Genomic DNA, 18,609 nt, shown 5'->3' with positions numbered 1-18,609 from the left:
TGAGAAAGACGGAGAAAGACTTTTCTAACCGCGGGTGTTTTCTCCCCCAAGCCATTTTCAGTTTGAAAGAGCCCAGGCACTTAATTCTCTTCTTGCTGTTTCAAGGGGTTGCAGCTACTCCTACGGATCATCTGAGGGGCTAAAACGGGTTTATAATTACCATGAAATATTAGTAAATTGCTTAGTTATGTTAAAAATACAGGATGCCATACTCACATTACAACAAACCAGCAAACTGACTCAGCAGAAAGAATCTGGGCTTTGTCATTGACTTTTAAAGACAAATTAATAAACTGCCATAATCTTAACAGCCTGTAGTTGGATTTTACAGCGAGGGGGCTACAAAAAGTAACACATTGTGTGTGTGTGTGTGTGTGGGGGGGGGGGGGGGGGGGGGGGGTTATGGGCTAATTGCAGGATTTGGTGAAACCAAGTAATGTAAGAGGGGGTCCTAAAAGTAGCCCCAAGAGATTACTATGTAACGTCTCGATATAGAAATGACCAAGCCTGAACTGGTTATGACCACTTAGCTTTAGTGCATTAATTATAGCACCCGCAATAAACTGGGGTTTATAGGAAAGGGTGTTTAAATAGCACATAACACGTAATTAGAGGTGTTTTCAGTTTATCATCCTTTTTTAAAATTATGCAAATCCCAACAAAGTGTACTGAGTAATAAACAATTTGTGCTAGCAAATATTATTTAAATGTTAACACAAGTTGTTAATTACAATGAAAATGTGCAGATAGTTCTTACAGAGCTTTTCTGAAAGTGAAACCGGTTTTACTTAATTTTGAATTACTTTTATAACTTTCTGGGAAATGATTGTAATTCTTATGGTATTTCATTTTTTATTATTTTTGTAACAAATTTAACTTTATTATCAATTTGCATATTGCAAGTGCATGGCCAATGAAATACAGTAGCTTATACCTGTAGCCAAAAAAAAAAGGGAAAAACAGCATTTATTGCTTATTCTTTTAAACGGGTATGCAAATGCCAGAAATCCATAGTGAGCAAGGAATAGGTTTTAAAATTTTTACTAAGTCTGTTCCCAGGGGAGCAAATTTCCCTGAAGCCCTGATGATTTATTCAAGTGCTCTTTTAGAAATTGTTTTAAATGTATTTCTGTATGATTAGAAAGTTGTGTTTAAGCAGAAGACATGGGAGAGGAAGGCATCTGAGGTGGCAAAGCTCTCAGACTGAATTCATAATTGCAACATGACCAGTGTCTTTCATCAGCTCACACTGGATGCTGCCCTGTGGCATAATTGGTTCTGCCTTTGAGTCTGTGTAATATCACATTTTTTGCAAGCCATCCAAACAGTTCAACTTCTTAAGTTATACCTTTCCATCTCATCTTTGCACATTTTGCCTGATGTCCCCAACCTTTAAAACATGGGCCAGCTCAAGTTTGTTTCCCCCCCCCATTTTACAAGATAGCAGTTAAGTGCTGTGAACCCATGAGGTATTCAGTTTGTGTGCTCTTCGCGCACAAGAAGCACTTGAACAGAACTGTTGCATTAGCAGGCCTGTTACCTTGTCTCTTCAGTGTCTTATGCAAGGTCAGCAGCCATACTCAAAGAGGATGGGGACGAGACCAAATACACAAAGGATTCCTAGGAAAAGTCTCAGTGTGTGCAAAGGCAAAAGGAGGGGGGCTGTTTTTCCCCCTTCAAACAAGTTGTTATATCTATAGCAAAGATTCAGCAGCTTCTAATAGCCATTAGAGGGGGGGGCACATGTACGGCACAGATGTATTTATTTGAGGTTTTTCCTGAGCCCAGACTCAATATCTACCCACTGTCAGCGTATAGCTTTATGGATGAAGTCCTCTAGGGTCTGTTCCCAGGTCACAACAAAATCCAACCACTCGTACTTTGTGTAAATGGTTTCTAGTTGTCTCAATAGGCAGCCACATGCTTTCAGGTGATGCCTGCGGGCAGACTGATCAATAGATCATCACTTTCTCAATTCTCAAACCAATTGGAGCTTTGACCGAGGAACAAACTGGTTGAAAAATTACTTTGTCTTGTCTGCACTGCATTTGTAGCAGTTACTGGGTTTCTTTGTGGACTTTCAGGCTTAGCTGTTATCTGAAGCCACTTTACTATACATCTCCAATTTCTGGAGTTGATGTGGTTTGTGTGGTAGTTCAAACCTTTGAACACGATTCATGTTCTTGTTTTGCTCATTGAGCCTACTTTTGTACAATTATGATTAAGTAACATTAATTGTAGTGCCACAGTGACACGTCAAGTTATCAAAGAAATCAAACCATCAACCGCCAACAGCACACACTTCAAGTCCTGGCTCAAACACTTCACTGTACGTAAGAAATCACAGTAGCCTGCCAGCTTTCCTCTGGTTGTTTTTTTTATTTGCAGTTCTTTACATTTTAGAAAAAGAATCCAAGGATTTTGCCTCCTGTGTGTTTTCGTCTGGCCTCTTCATGATCCATGATGCCAGCTGAGGTGGTCAGCACAATGTATCTATGGAAACAAGAGTCAAACAGAGCATTAAAATGTGCAGCACATTTATGACTGCATCTTCCAAAACATTAAGTGAAACTGCTGCCAGCTATGGGAGTGTTTAACAAGAAAAAGTACCAACTTCTATATAGAACTCCCAAAATTACATTATATTTTACCCTTCTGCGCTTTACCTAAACAGAAGCTGCAAAATATTCAAATAAAGCTATTAAAAAATCCCATTGAAATATTAACCCATACTTTAATAGAGAGTCAGTGGCTGATGCAAACTGGGCCCAATATGTCTGCAGGTTACTATGGATTTCATGCTCCAAAAGCAACTGCATTTAACACATCAAAGCTTAACTACAACTGTCACAACAATCTCGATCCTATTCACGCTCATTTTTGGCATTTCCATTCAAAAACAAAAGGATCTCCAAAAACAAAGACCTTTATCTCCCAAATTAAAAGCTTAGGCTCAAATTCAGTGTCCACATACGAAAATATTCTAATCAAAATTTACCAAATATTTCTTTGTAAAAACAAGTTTGAGTCTGCGTATACTTTGCAGTAAAATATGGGACTCTGAAGTGCTGCTGTTAATGTTGCATTTCCAGCAAAGTATAAAAATATTTTGCCTCACAGTTATTACCCATAGTTGTCCCAAAAGCTCTACGAGCACAGGTCTTTAAAAGTTAAACAGACTTTCGTTCACCTCAGAGCTGGTTGAAGTTTGTGAAGTGCTACAGTGTGTTTGCGTTGCTGGAGTTTAGTACTAAAGTCTGCTAAAATTAATCCGTTGTTGAGATTTTATGGTGTAGAAAGAAAATACTTCGTTCTTTCCTAATTAAGTCCAAATGCACCCAAGAGAGCCAACAACAGTACAAACTGTACACCATCCAGGGCACGCACCATGCCCTTTATTTCCAACACCAACCACTCAAACCCTTACAAAGGAGCGGAGTTACATTGGTAAGTATGTAGACAATCGGTGCAGTGTTAATTTGTTCAAACATAGCTGCTGTTTAATTCCTTACTGTCCAATAACAAAGGTGTAAAACACCCACATTCTAATACTGATGTGCTTTTACGATGTGTGCTCTCCTGTCATGCTTGACAGAGCATAATAATCACAAGTTTATTTGCCACATTTATTGACATTGTCGCTAAAAGCAATATACTGTCTGCAAAAGATGTCACAACATCATACATGTACATGGTCAACATACATGTCTGAAGCAGTTAAGTATGCTTGGCTGCTTTAGTGAAGTCTGTGCTCTCGAGTCTGATGCTGATGGAATTTGTCAAAGCAAAACGCTAAATGTAGCCTTAACCTCAGGATAAGGTAACACACTGCATCATGTCTCAATGTATGCTCAATCATCCCGGTAAGTAAATCCCAAAAGGTTGATTCTCCCACTGAAAACGCTACATCCAGATGAACAGATTCAACCTTTTGGGACACTGCATCATATTACCATTAAAAAAAGAAAAAGAAAAAAGCTGTAATTATTAGTTTAGGACATTTAATTCTTTAAATGCAGTCTTTAGAGGAGCTGCTGCCTCATCAGTGGACAGACACCAAAAAAGCCAACTCATTCTCAGTTGCTTGATTAAAAGAAAAAAAGGAAAGAGGAGGAGGGGGAGTGTCACAGGGGTGACACCAAGTTGGCTGAACAGATTTTAGGCCCTCAACAGTGATGAGATGTCACTCAAATTGGGGGAGTGTTATCTGCAAAACGTATTAAGGGGCATGTGTGGGAACCAAAATTGTTATAAAAATTCAGCCAAAGTTCTTTTCCAGTAGGGCTGAACGATATATCGCATTTGCGATAATATCGCGACATGATCAAGTGCAATTTTCTAACCGCAAAGGCTGCGATTATACTCTGGACATGTCCAAATTCATGGGCTGCATCCTCCTGAGGCCGCATTTGTAGACCGATTACGTCACAGCGACGCGCCGAAGGCTGTCCAAATTACTACCATATCCCAGAATTCATAGCGCGGCCCAGCCAAACTCCAGTTTCCAGCAATGGCGGCCGCTACTAAGTTTTAAAATTACTCATACTAATCTTTCAGGGTCACAAAATAAACTTTTAACATATTTTCAGGCGAGAAAGTAGTTGTGTAAACATCAAATATCTGCTCGGTTTATCAAGATATCCCATATTTGCAAAAGTGCTTCGACGTTTTCAGAGGCGTCTGCTACCCACCAGCTCGACAGCTAGCCGGGAGCTCGAGGGTTACTGATGCGGCCGAGAACGGCACAACTCCCGGCACATCATTTTCAGATCACCGCGGAGTTTCGCTGCTCGGGTTAAACGTGATATATAAGTCACTTAGACAACCTAAAAATGTTATTGTTGGGCTTTTTTCAGTGTTTTGTTTGTTCGTGAGTAAATCGGTTTGGCTGAGATTAAAGTTATTAGATTAGATAAAATAAAACTATTAATCCCCCGGGTGGGTTCCTCCTTGGTTTTCACACAGCTGACTAAACGTCAAACAGAAAACTTATTAAACAGAAGTATGAGACAGTCGAGAATTTACACCAGTGTCTGGTTATATTTTAGATAGCAAGAAGCAGACGGCCGAGTTTATTAAACTCCACCGAGACAGCGGTGACGCTAATCAGAAGGCTAGACCGTCCAATTTCACGCCTTTAAATTTTAAAGGCGTGTTTGTGTGTGTGTTTATACAATTGCTATTATGTTTGCACTTTATGTGTAATGTTACTGACTGCAGAGATCAGTAAGATGTGTGTATTTTTTATTTATTAGTTTTATTTATTTAATATTATTTTTTAATTGAATGACTGTCTAGTAGTTCACAGATGTCGAAAAACTGAGTGTGGTAAAGCCACTGATTTTGTTTATGTATATTTCTGCAATCTGCACATTGTACTGACTTTCATTTTAATGTTTACACCAGGGTTCCTTGTCAGCACTTTATGCTCAGATGTTTGTAAGCTAAAAATAAACTATTGTGTATGTTCAAATATACTGTTGTGATTGAAGAAGTTAAATAAAAATGTCAGTCATCAATTCATGCATCACCTCATGTCATCATAACAGAGGTCTGTCTTCCAGGAAAGAACAGTTTAAAATTAATGTAATATAGTATTGGCCATACTATATGATGTATTGCTTGTCTTTGTTTAATAATACAGAAGACAAAGACCTTAAAAAATAATCGCATATCGCAATCGCAATATTGGGGCAAAAAAATCGCAATTAGATTATTTTCCATAATCGTTCAGCCCTATTTTCCAGCCACACATATGATAACAGCTGCAGCCTCCCTCTCTGTCAGACACAGTAATGCCACAGTGGAGTCAAGGTGGGTAATGTTTTTAAAAAAAAAAACAAAAAAAAAACTATAACTAAAAAGTCTTTATTGCTCTGCTTTCTGAAGCCATTTCTTTGATCTGTACAGTGAAAAAAAATTCTAATTTAAAAGTTGCTGGTAATGGTGTTATGTAGTCGTGAGTTAGGCCTTAGAGATGTTTTTAATGATAAAGCTGGTGTCGCAAGGACAACAGATTTCTGGCCTGCTACCAATACAGGGCGGAGGGTGAGGGCGCAGACAAAGGAGACGACACAGCCAAAAGTACATTTGGATACCTCAGAGAACCACCATGGGGGAGAACAGCTCAACTATCAGCTAAAGCTGAAGGCCAACTGTCATTCGCTACTGAAAGCAACACCGACAAAGTCAGTGACCCTGAGCAATTTGGAATCAAAGGAAACTTAAGGATCCTTTGACACGCTCACCCCCAGGAACCTTGTTTTACTTCATCCAGCTAGATCTTCACAACTAAATCTTTTAGTCATCTTGATTAGAGTGAGACTAAACTGTGAGTGACAGAGTAAAATAAATGTACACAAGTGATTTATAAAACATGGGTAAGGGAAGCAATAATGAATGTAAAAAATAAAGTAGTCATTTCATCCTGTTTTCATAGTACCTGGAGATAAAATTGTAAATAAAATTAAATTACAGCCCTACTGTAAGCACAAACTACATCAAAACCTTTGAGTAAAAAGACAATTAGAGTACTTTATCACACCACCTGCTCAAGAAGCATTAAACAGGTTTTTAATGCTTCTTAAAGCTGTTTTTTTTATGAAGACACTTCAATCAGCTGCATATCTTTAAACTCAGCTACAGGCTGAGACAGCAGCAATGTCCTCTCTGCCCTCTAGATCACAACTGTAACAGATCGTAAAATGATCTTTCAGACAGATCATCCAACCAACAGGGAAACACATTAACAATGTAATGTGTGCAGGACTACAGAAACAGTGTGGTAGCCATCTGATCGATGGGCCTAGTATAGTTCTGTACTAGTCACACATCTGTCTGAAAAACTATTAAGAGTGCAATTTAAAATAAATAAAAACATCCACTTGTGGCTGCCTTATACAAAATAAATCTTTGTCCAGTTGCATTGTGCCCAAAACATTTAAAAGCGACAAACGGCGATACTTATGCTACAGTTACTCATAACAAATCGAGACATATGGATCGACACAGTTAACCACCTGAAACACTAACCCAACTACACCACTTTGTCAGGCAGGGCCAACAAAGAGAAGGCATCAGAGGAGCAAATGGCACACCTTTCAAACCAGAGCCTCACTCATCATATAGAGACATTTAGGGGCCAAAATACACTTAGAAATGCCTGGTTGCTCATTTCTATTGGTTTTTGCATTCAAAGTGTGATGACAAATAGTTCTCACCCAAACTGTCTTGAGGGCAGCAGGTTGTTCTGCCACTTCTCCAGGTCCTTGAGTTGGAGATCAAAACGTGGACTAATCACGCCACACTGACAAGAGAGAAAGAGTGGTTTAGACTCCATTCACAAAGCATTAAAGCTACAAGCAAGGCTAGACAATGATGAGAGTTAAACCAAGTTTAACATATCGAAATGAAAACAATGGCCACTGACTTATTGGTACATAACTGTAAAGACTGTATAGAAACAGCTTCTCTGTCGCCATTATCACTAGAAGCCCTTTAAGACCCAAGTTAACTTAAATGGCACTAACATAAAATTATATTTCCTTCAGTCGTTCATAGCAAAAGAAACAAAGCATGTGTTTAAAACTATCAAAGAAGTGACATGAATAACAGTGCAGGTTGGTTATATTTACCTTGTTCAGCCTGCCTGTGAGATTGACAACAATTTTTCCGGCTCTGTGGTCATCAATGATCTCAAACTCACCAATATAACCTGCAAGGCACAAATGACAAAGACCATTAAGTTAAACACGTTATTAATGCGCATAATTATTATACACATTAAGTTAAACACATCAGGGTGCTTCTAGAGGTCTCAAATTAAACTGAAGTTATAATTTTACCAACTGTACACACAAACAAAGCAGTCAGCCCTTCAAGATGCTTTACAACTGCATGTGGTGCATAAAGTATCAACTTGGAACGCATACACCTTTAACATAATGACACTCACCGTGCTTCATCATGACGGTTAGGAAGCGCACAATAACCTTGGAGCAGGGCCTGATGAGGACCTGACGTTTCCCACGCTTCTCAGCATTGTTGATGCTTTTGAGAGCATCTGCGAGAACGTTCATGCGCACCATGATGCCTGTGGACACACACACAAAAAAGACTTTTAGCATTAGATCCAAAGGCCTGGACAAGAAGGAAATTAGTTCTACAGACTACACTAGAACACTGATGGTGAAACGTTACAAAAAAAAAAAAAAAACTCAGTGAATTTGACAAAAATGCTCACTACACTACAAAGGAGGACTTAAGTAAAAGAAAGCCTAGTTAGCAAAACCTTGCTAACACGAATCATGCCGACCCTTTTCCTTCCGTCTACAATTATGAGCCTGGCGGCTAATATTTTCCAGAGATGGCAGGTTAAATACTGCTCACACTTTACTCTTGACAAGTAATGCTGTGGCTTCAGTTACACTAAGAGAGGAAAAACGGAGCCTTCCACTGAAGCATGGTCATTCATGAGCACTCAGATTAGCTACTTAGCTTATCCAAATGCAAACGCCACAGTAAGTAGTGCCCTTAGTTCTGCAGTTACAACGGTCAAAATATTATCGACAATATGTACCACATACAGACCTGTACGGACAGCTAAAATGTCTTATTCGTTGGACATTTGAAACTCGCATAACTGGGAGCAAAGCTAACAGCTATCAAGCCATCAAGCCGCCCTGAACGCACCAATTCCCGGGGCCAGGCAGTCCCGCTAACACAGGACAAAAATTATGAATCCGCTTCACTAATGGAAACCATAATCAGCCCAAATCATTACTACCAACTTTGACTTCGAAATGGACTCACTTATGGATTATTTCACAATATGATGCTTTAGATACTTAAAAGATTGAAGGTGACGATGTAAAAACACATCTTACCGGTTCTGCAATATGGCGGAAAGAGGAAGTACGAAAATCTTGCAGTGCATTATGGGAAAAAAGGTCGAGACTTTTTCAAGCCGAGATGGCCCACAGCGCCAAAGCCCAAACTCCCCCAACAATGCCCACGTACCGAAAAATTCATGTTTATTTTGTCCCTGAAAACTGCCAGCGTTTTATAAGAAGTCTGACATTTATAAGTAACTAATATTTTATTTTGTTTGGCAGGTTTGGAAAAATCGTCTTATTTTTTTTATAGTTGTGGGCTTAAGTGGGCCACTTTCTTCGACCTCAAACGAAGATGAAATTCAGAAAAATAAATAACTTTACTGTCAAGTGTCCCTAAGCGCTTTGTATAAATGTGAAATTTAAAGCAGTGTCCCCAAGGGACGATGAGTGTACTGCATTAATATCCAGGAGATTAACTATGAGTGCTTTTAAAAGTGAAAATATATGAATATGAAAATATACATGAGTATGTACACAATATTATTATTATTTCCAGTCCTAAACCTGGCTAAGGGCATCCAGCATATAATAAAACATGCAGATCCATCTGATCTGGCCACCCCTCAGGAAATACGAGAGAAGCCAAAATTATATTTTGTTTGTTTGTTTGTTTTGCCCAGGGAAAATATTGAAGTTCAGAATAGATATTGTAAATTGAAGACTTGGAAAGGCAATTAACTCTCAATGTCATGTCTCAGTGAATATGTCTGGTCATGGTTGTATGTTGACAAATTTGTGAATATTCACACTAACTAAAAACAACGCCATTTCCTGTTCTTGTGTTTACTTAGTAAGATTTGTTGACGCCGTTGCAAATAAAATTTCCAATTTCAAGGAACACTTTTTTGGTCATTAGGCAAATAAGACTCTGATTTTTGTTTTTTAAATATTCTCATAAATGAGGACTCAGAGATTATCTTAGCCTGGAATTTGAAGGACAGTACAGCCAGTGTGCTACCTTGGTGGTGAGTAAAGAAAAAAGGGGCATATATTCATGTTAAAAGGGAGTTTTTTCTTCCCACTTTTGTCAAAGCACTTGCTCACAGAGGGTCATCTGATTATTGGTGGTTTCTCTGTATTATTGTAGGTTTTTTACCTTACAATAAATCCTTACAATTTAAAGCTATACAAATAAAACTCAACTGAATTGAATTGAACTGAACTGAATTAAACACCATCATTTATGTCATTATTTCATATTGTTTCTGCTGTTCTCACATTTGCTAACAGTCTCTATGGACTTGGTGCTCCTCATAGAAGGAAACTGTAAAATATACTTTCAACAATTATTGAATCTTCTCAATGTGTATTCTGACTCAGACTCTGTGAAGAGTATAATAAAACAGATTGCAAAGTGCAAACTCTCAGATCCACATCATATTTTTTATTCCACATTTTGACACGTGCAACACCCTTATTGCAGTACCTAAAGGAAATTAAAACATACAGATACAGCATTATCTGTAAATGCAAAAACAGCACAACATTATGAAAAATCATGCTTTAACAACAATGAAGGACTGCAATATTAAGCCCTATGAAATACTAGTTGCATTATGTCTGTGTATGTCACTAGACATAGATTGTCACAACTGTGCAGTGAGTAACTGCAGCGTTTTTTGTTTTTTGTTTTTTTACATTAATAAGTTCACATGTCAAAACTGTGTTTTTTTCCTTGAATAAACTCACAAATTATTGTGGTAGGTCACTGATCACCTTTGTCTGCCCTACACAGAAATATTACAATAACTAATCACATTTCTATTTTGCATGCATAGAAAGTATGTATAGATACTATGTAATATATGTATATATATAAATATATGTATGTCAGCATAGCATCAGAATCTACACACTCAAACTAAGTCACCAAAATCGGTAGTGTCTTTGGAACTAAGTGCACCAAAAATTACTGAGTAAAAGTAAGTGAAACTTTTTGATATGTTTTCTCCAAAAAAGTTGAACATTTAGCTCATTTGTGTATTATTATGTAGTAATCTGATTACTAGAAATTTGACAGATTCTGTATTTTTCAATAATGCATGGTGGAAATCAGTGAATAACTAAAACAGACTGTAGATAAAGAGTATAAAGTTTAACTGCTAAAAGCTGCATGAACACAAAAGCATTTCTATCTTGTTTGAGCAAAATGTTTGTGTCTCCGTCAGCTTTCAGGTACTTTCTATTCATTACAACTCTACTACCATGCTCTGATGTTACATGTTCCTGTGGAGTGATCAGGCTGAAAGTGTGTTGTAGGAGGTTATGCACAGCCATCTGCTAAACACTAAGCTTGTTGATCAGTACAGCTGCAACACCTCTTTCCACTGGTGTCCAGTAGAGGGCCCACTAAACCATTCAAACCCAGATGCAGTGACATACCCTCCAGCCAAGTCTCAAAGTGAACAGTCATGTGGAGCATAATGGAATGCTGAGTAGCACAAGACATAGTAACCAGATTTCTACAGCATTTCTATGGTTACGTTAAATTTTCAACACATTTGTTTTCATCTATTAAGCCTCTGGCTAACCTTTCGTGTACCCTAAATTTTCACACTTAGCCACCATTCCTGACCATGCTGACAAGAGAATCTGCATCTCCCTGGGGATCCAGGCCCAGCCTCTGGAGGTCCAGACCCATGGCTACCAGCATCTGGAGCAAGGTAAGCTCCTGCTGGGTGGTCTTATCCACCAAAGTTGGGCAGGTGGGGTTACACTGTGGCCACTGACAGGAATCCACGAGGTGAAAAGGACATCCTTTAGCCGGGGTCCTGTTGTTACGTATTGCTTCCAGACTCCTGTCCCAGCATTGAAGGGCACGTGGCAGAGACGTGCCTCTAACTTGAAAACTTGTCCAGTTACTTTAGGAACAACAAGAAGGAGAAGTTATGAATTAGAAATAAAGAAAGAAAAATGGGAAGGTTGTCAGAGTTAGTAATTAAGGACCAGAAAAGGGCAAATGGCAGGAAACTGTTTTACTTTAAGGTTTGCAACTGCAAGTGTTGCAGCATACAAAGCTACAAAAGACCTTGAACTTTCAGCTCCTGACTTTGATTGCACCCACTTCAGCATAACTAAGTATACTTATACAAGACTGCAATGACCCATCAATGTCCATGTGAACAACTAAATAATCTCTATGTTAAAGTGGTACTGGGAGGCTAGAGAAAGTGTGAAGTGGCATTTGGTGACAATGTGGTTTGATGAACAAGCAAAACAAAAACAGCAGCATGAGCTCACTGGGTAGATATGACTGCTGGGGAGAAAAAACAAGGGTGCCAGGTGAACTTGAATATCCATTCTTACCTTTTGGTAATTAGTGTGTGGGAGAGACAGGACGGAGCAAATACAGCCCTAAAAGACACGCAAAGAGAGAGCATTTGTTAAAATCCATCTTGATTTATTTTTCAACTAGCTATAGTAAGATTTGAATCTAGTCACTGCGTGATGACGACTTTTGACAGGAATGCATAGATGGCACAGAGAACGTCAAGGAACTGTTGGATGTTAACATAGAATTTGATTGTCTGCTGTTTTAAATGGCTGGCAGTTCACTCAACAGTTACAGGCTTTGATATGTAAATGTACAAATGGAAAGTGGATAGTAGCTCACCACCACTGCTCTGCAAGCTCTATTACATTTTGTTAAAGTCACCAATTCTATTTTAAAATATTTTTTTATAATTATAAATTGTAGATTGAATTGATTTCCTGATCTATTAAAACGAATGATTGTATTTGCCACTATCAATGGTCAAGAATATTAAAAGAAAACACTAAAAAGCAGTTCCGTGTTGTCGAAAGGGCTTAATTTCAATTTCAGGAAATGGCTGGAAATCAATGAGTGCTAAACATACAGTTTTTATGTTCTGTTAATGTTAGTAATGTTTAGACGTCAATATATGATAAGTTCTACGGAACTTACGTAACATCTCTCAGGGAGTTTTTGAGCTCCAAGCCCAGGTTCTGTATGTACTGCCACTGCTCCTCAGACATGCTCTGTCCCCCTATATAGATGTTTTCCACCCTCAGCTGTTCCTCATCAAACAGCCACTGTACAATAAACACAGGGGCTGTAGGGAAAATAACATTTAGTTGATCAAATCAGTAAATTCCATCAAGTCTATTAGTCACTTCCTGCCAGTTATTAAGCTGTATCCACACACACACACACACACACACACACACACACACACACACACACACACACACACACACACACACACACACACACACACACACACACACACACAGATATATACACTCCCCTGGATGAGTAGGGGTCAAACAAAGTCAGGAACTACCTGAAGAGCTACGTAGGGTCTTTTGGATTTATGTTCACCGCCATGTTCGTGATCTTTTTTTTTTTTTTCTGTGTGTACAATTTCATAAGATCTGCAGGTTTTTGCGCTGGCCTCAGTTGGTGATTAAATTTGTTATTTAGACCAGTCTCTAAAAAGTTTTTATATTTAACAGCCAAAATGAAAAAATCCACCAGTTAAACATACTGTTACTAGCCACACTGGCCCCCTTTTCAATGATTACAGTGAATACAACTCAGAATGTCATGATCTAAAAGTTTACGCACCAGCGTAGCAGTTAGAGTTTCAAGATTTACATAGAAAATCTCTTTTCTTTAATTTCAGACCCTGATTTGGAGATTTTGACTAAACGTGCTTTTATATGCTTTGCTGATTTAGCAACTTTAAAATTCCATATATGTGACAATAAAGATCTTAAAAGTTTGCATCGAGGGCTATAATATTCAGAAGGCCTCTAAAAAAATGATGCAGTCCAGATGAACTTACATTGGCTTATCATGTCATCAGCGTGGGAATCAGTCTGTTCACTGATTGAGTGAAGGAAATTCACAGTTCTAATATGTCAGTGCTCATTATTTCTGAACTGCTCAAGTCATGTCATATGGTGTGCATTTAAATTTAAAACATCATCATAAACAAAGACACCAGTCAACACTCACACGTCAAAGTAGAGTATAGTCTATGACCGAAGAAGCACTTCCACTCCTCCCCTCTTTTAAAGAGCTGCCGACATCTGTCAGGAACAACCCCATTCCACAGCCTGAGATAATAATGCACAGTTAATCAATAAAATTCACGAATAATATGATTTCCAAATCCTACATCGGGCATAGGAAGAGATCTAAATATTGTCTTCACCTGAGTCCAATCTTGATAGCATCCTCAGGTGAGCAGGAAACTGTCTCAGGGCAGTTTGGTGATCTTTGCTGCTTGCTCTCCAGAAACCAGCCTGAGTCCACGAGGCCTCGGACCTGAGCTTCTGCACCAAGCTGCTGGAGCTGACTGGCCACCCTCTCAATGTTGAGCAAAACACCTGTTCCACCAGCGCTGCAGGGGAGCCAAGAAAATGAATAAATAGTTTGGCTTTGAGGGTGACATTTTTGTTTAGGATATCAAACTGACAGTGCATGCCAGCTCATAGCGGGGAAGTAAACATTTAGCAGGTTTCACATTCAGTTGATCCTGTTTTAGGGCCCGGGGACGTCTCAAGAACCATGCTGCTAACCTGGGAGGAATGTTCACCATTACAGGGCAAGGTCCTTTAATAATCATTATGTCACTGATCACAGTTGACTGTAAACATCTTCATTGTTAACAAGAGGATGCACCCAAAATAGGACTTTAATGGTAGATATGGAGACGGTCCAGATGGTACAGAGACTCTTGTCCATCAGAGCACAATAAAACAAACTCACCTGCTACCAGACAGCATGACAACCTTGGCCTGCTTGATTCCTTTAGGGATGAGATCTTTGATGACCTCACGGATGATTAGGGATCCCATGAAGTTATATTCAGCTGATAGTGAAGACAAGTATGACAAGATTTTTATTCTCTAATTAACTGAACATTTAGAGAATACATGTTTTCTTGTATCCAAAGGAGCTACGGTTACCTTATTGTAAAAGATTTGAGGAAACTTACTTGCATTTGTATTCCTATCTCTGACTTTGTCCCTGCCTTGTCTTGGCCTGGAAGGGGGTGTTGGTGCAGGCCCAGTGCCGCTCCACACATCACTGGAACAGTAAGGGATGAATCTGCCATAAAGAAGACAATCACATTTGTTAGACTAAAGCTGGAGGCCCTGAAGTTGGTTTCTTCCCTCCCCCATAAAAATCACCTCAGGCTGGAGCTGACAACTTCTGTCATATATCAGAAAGTGGCAAATCTCTATTTTGATCACACAGCCTGCATGTTGCTGAATTTCAGAAACGAAACTTTATCATTAAAGATTAAAATTGCTTGCATGGATGAAAGCGGAAAGTTAAAAATATCACCCAAAACACTACACGCATATGCCAGTTCACCACGCAGTATATATCCTGCTGTGCCACCAGACTTTTCAGACGTTTCTTTCCTCAGGCTGTGCGATCACTAAAGTCATCCTCGACATTTCAACATAAAAAACAATCTTCAAAAGAAAGAAAGAAAGGGAAAAGAAAACAAAATAAATTATTTATTCGTCATTAATCGGTGATACAGTTTTGTTGTTGTGCTGCATAATTAAGTAATCTTGTCTGACATAAAAAGGGTCACTGAAAGTGTTGCACGCACAAGGAATTGTGTTTTCAATCCTTTTTAAGTCAAGCATATTACCAGCTGCATTAAGAAGATATGTTTGCTGAATCCCTGATTATGCAACCTTTTTGTTGTTGTTGTTTTTCGATACAATCATTTTAGGAACTGTAACATTAGACACTTTATCCAACGTTTCACACACAAAAAAATCACCTAAAACAGCTTCAGGAAGCGACCTTACAGCTAAAAACAAGTTTTTTTTATAGCATTTCTCAGATTAGTGCACAGAAAAAAATGCACATTTATGTGTTAATTTAAGTTAATTTAATTTAATATAGCTGTTTTCAGTTTTCAGTTTTGGCCTGGATGTTTACAGATATTTGTGAATATTTATTCAGCATATTTTTTCTCAATGTAAGTAATGGTAAATGGCCTGTATTTGTATAGCACTTTACTAGTCCCTAAGGACCCCAAACCGCTTTACACAACCAGTCATCCACCCATTCACACACACATTCACACACTGGTGATGGCAAGCTACATTGTAGCCACAGCTGCCCTGGGGCGCACTGACAGAGGCGAGGCTGCCGAACACTGATGCCACCGGGCCCTCTGACCACCACCAGTAGGCAACGGGTGAAGTGTCTTGCCCAAGGACACATGATGAACTGGAGAAGTTTTATGACATCCAATAAAAACATCTATAACTTTTCTCCTTTAAAGAATGAGTAAAGAATCCATAGAAAATACACATACTCAGTAGCACTTACACGCAGAAAACCTTAGTTTTAGTCCAATTTTTTTAATTTTCGAAGGTTTTTACAAAGACATTCTTTATAAATGTTACCAATTATATCTTGATTTACTGAATATTCTTCCCTAAAAATTATTTTTCTGTCAAGAGGGTTTCAATATATATAAAGTGACAGAAGATCTTGATGTAAAAACATTTCATTCTGATGTACAAACATGTGTTTATGAAGTGTCTATTTAGTAAGATAACACTTCATTTACATATTCAAACATCAAAGTTCAGAAAATTTATAATACAAAAAAATAACAATCTTCATATTTGTAAGTTGAATGTTTAATCCTACTCCCCTGCAGTGTCTCCCATTATGTACACAAATTAATTAATACAACAACTATGGGAACAAAGAAAAAGTTGTCTTTATACACCTTCATTAACCGCAAAAATACAAAGCACATCTATGCAGGTACTTACACAATATTTGTGTTATGCCAGTGTGGGTTGTCCTCAGCTTTAGAAGATAATATTCCACTTCCTGTAAATCCAACAATCGCTCATTAAACAGATGTCCACTTGCCTCACTAGTCAAAGAAAGCAACTCTGTGGAAACGTCTATGAAAGGCATTCTGAAACACTGTCAGCTGACTAACCTCTTTTAGTTTCAGGCCACCCCGATGAGCTCATTAGTCGGGGGATATTTTGGTACCTGTAATCACAGGTCTCTCTGCTGTAGCAGCACCAGCCACCTAAATATAATAGACACTAATATTAGACATTCACATCCAAGATAGGGACACCCTTGTTAGCCCATCACACAGGCCTGTGAGGAATGGTGAAAGCAATGGTTGCACCTGCAGGCTGCTACACTAACATGACCATAGTATGCATTAACTGTATTATTATGGGGTCTTTACCTTACAATATAAAGCAGCTTGAGACAATTGTTGTTGTGATTTGGTGTTATATAAATAAAATTGAAAAAAGATAATAATAACAATAATAATTCACAGTTGAGCAAAAGACTAGAATGATCTCTTTAATTTACAAACTGTCAGCATGCAGATTGCTCATTTTTGCTGATTTGTCACTCAGTAACATGCAAGAAAATGATTTGTGTTCAATATCAGAGTACAAGTAAATTTGGAAGACACTCCCCCGGTGTTAACCTCAATTCAAGTCTGTGACACGCAGCAACCAAAAAAGTTGACAGGACAAGATGACATCCACATTAAGATTCCAATGAGCGGGTGTCACGCTAAAACAAACTGACCTTAGGGGACTAAATTAACCATATGGGGTTTTAAATACTCACCTTCCAGAAATAACAACCATCGGCGGCTTCCTCTGAATTCCTTTAGGTAAAACCTGTAGAACAAATGAATGAGCATGAGGAGAAACAGAAGATAAACCATCTTTGTAAAATCACTGACTCAATCAGGAAACAGACATTAAAGAGCAAAAACAACCAGAACTTCTCACCCAGCTACTGTCCCATCATTACATGTAACTTGTGTGTTTGTGAGGTAGTGCAGCCTCATATCATCTGTCTGTTGTCCAGCTCCACGAGTCCCTGCAGCACCTTCCTGTCTTGATTCGGCTGAGCCTCCGGTGTTTCTGGAGGTGCTTCCAGTTCTTCCAGTGCTTCCTGAAGTAACATCAGCTGCGGAGGCAGACTGGCCAGCATCACCTTGTTGGATCCCACTAGACTTCTTTGTGGACTTTCCAGTAGCTTTAGCATTACGGTTGTTCTGACACCACAGTCCCCCAAGCAAGAGCAAGAAAACAAATGGACCCAGTATCTTCATATCTGAGGCAACATAAAAAATTAGGGACATGCTGATTAATTCATGCAAAACATGAGAAATCTTCAAAAACTTTCCAACTTGCAAATACTTTACCTTTCAAAGAAGAATCAGTTTTGAAGATTGCTGCAATGAACCCCTCACCCCAAGGGTCAGGCAGATAACTGGTTCTGCTGGAGAGAGAGACTGGTGAGACATTCAGTGCACTGTGACAAGGTGCGAGAGGAGGGTCCTAGTCATGAGTAAGTGATGAAGTCTTGACCAGGTTTTGATGAAGGCTGCAAATCAGCGACGACCTTTATAGTGCCACCATATGGATCAGATTTCCTCCCATTTTCTCTTGCAGCTCCTCTCAGGCCCTGAGATCATCTGGTGACGACACACCGCAAGGGGAGGTACTGGATGGTTAGTGGTGAGGAGAAAAGATAACACACGCATCTCTTCAACATATTTCAATTCTTTGCACACACCCACCTTCAAGCACTTTCCCAGCTGACCGTACCTCATGCACAAGTTCTTTTTACCCCTAACCTCCTTCTTCTCCCCCCTCCATCCGCTGCTGATTGCCATTTTTTTTTCTTATTTAAACATCTACATGGTCA

At 38.9% G+C, this 18,609-nt stretch overlaps 2 protein-coding genes across 2 annotated transcripts; both read right to left on the bottom strand.

Annotated features, from left to right (window-relative positions):
- Positions 1-2,359: 2,359 nt before the first annotated feature.
- On the bottom strand, positions 2,360-8,985 carry rps15a (ribosomal protein S15a). The gene is made up of 5 exons (XM_080879296.1): positions 8,886-8,985; positions 7,955-8,092; positions 7,635-7,714; positions 7,221-7,306; positions 2,360-2,493 (listed from the first exon to the last, which is right to left on the bottom strand). Exons 2-5 carry the CDS (start codon positions 8,085-8,087, stop codon positions 2,400-2,402), a joined length of 393 nt encoding a protein of 130 aa, XP_080735422.1. The 5' UTR covers positions 8,088-8,092; positions 8,886-8,985; the 3' UTR covers positions 2,360-2,399.
- Positions 8,986-10,269: 1,284 nt separating this feature from the next.
- Positions 10,270-18,397, bottom strand: notum2 (notum pectinacetylesterase 2). Its single transcript, XM_080880528.1, has 12 exons — positions 18,104-18,397; positions 17,685-18,012; positions 17,518-17,570; positions 16,856-16,951; positions 16,680-16,740; positions 14,861-14,973; positions 14,632-14,734; positions 14,075-14,263; positions 13,876-13,976; positions 12,820-12,967; positions 12,201-12,248; positions 10,270-11,755 (listed from the first exon to the last, which is right to left on the bottom strand). Exons 2-12 carry the CDS (start codon positions 18,008-18,010, stop codon positions 11,452-11,454), a joined length of 1,542 nt encoding a protein of 513 aa, XP_080736654.1. The 5' UTR covers positions 18,011-18,012; positions 18,104-18,397; the 3' UTR covers positions 10,270-11,451.
- Positions 18,398-18,609: the final 212 nt, after the last annotated feature.

This window comes from Rhamphochromis sp. 'chilingali', assembly GCF_963969265.1.
Source record: "Rhamphochromis sp. 'chilingali' genome assembly, chromosome: 4".
NCBI classification, from domain to species: Eukaryota; Metazoa; Chordata; class Actinopteri; order Cichliformes; family Cichlidae; genus Rhamphochromis; species Rhamphochromis sp. 'chilingali'.
Note: the sequence above shows the minus strand (reverse complement) of the source record. Positions and strands in the feature narration are given on the sequence as shown.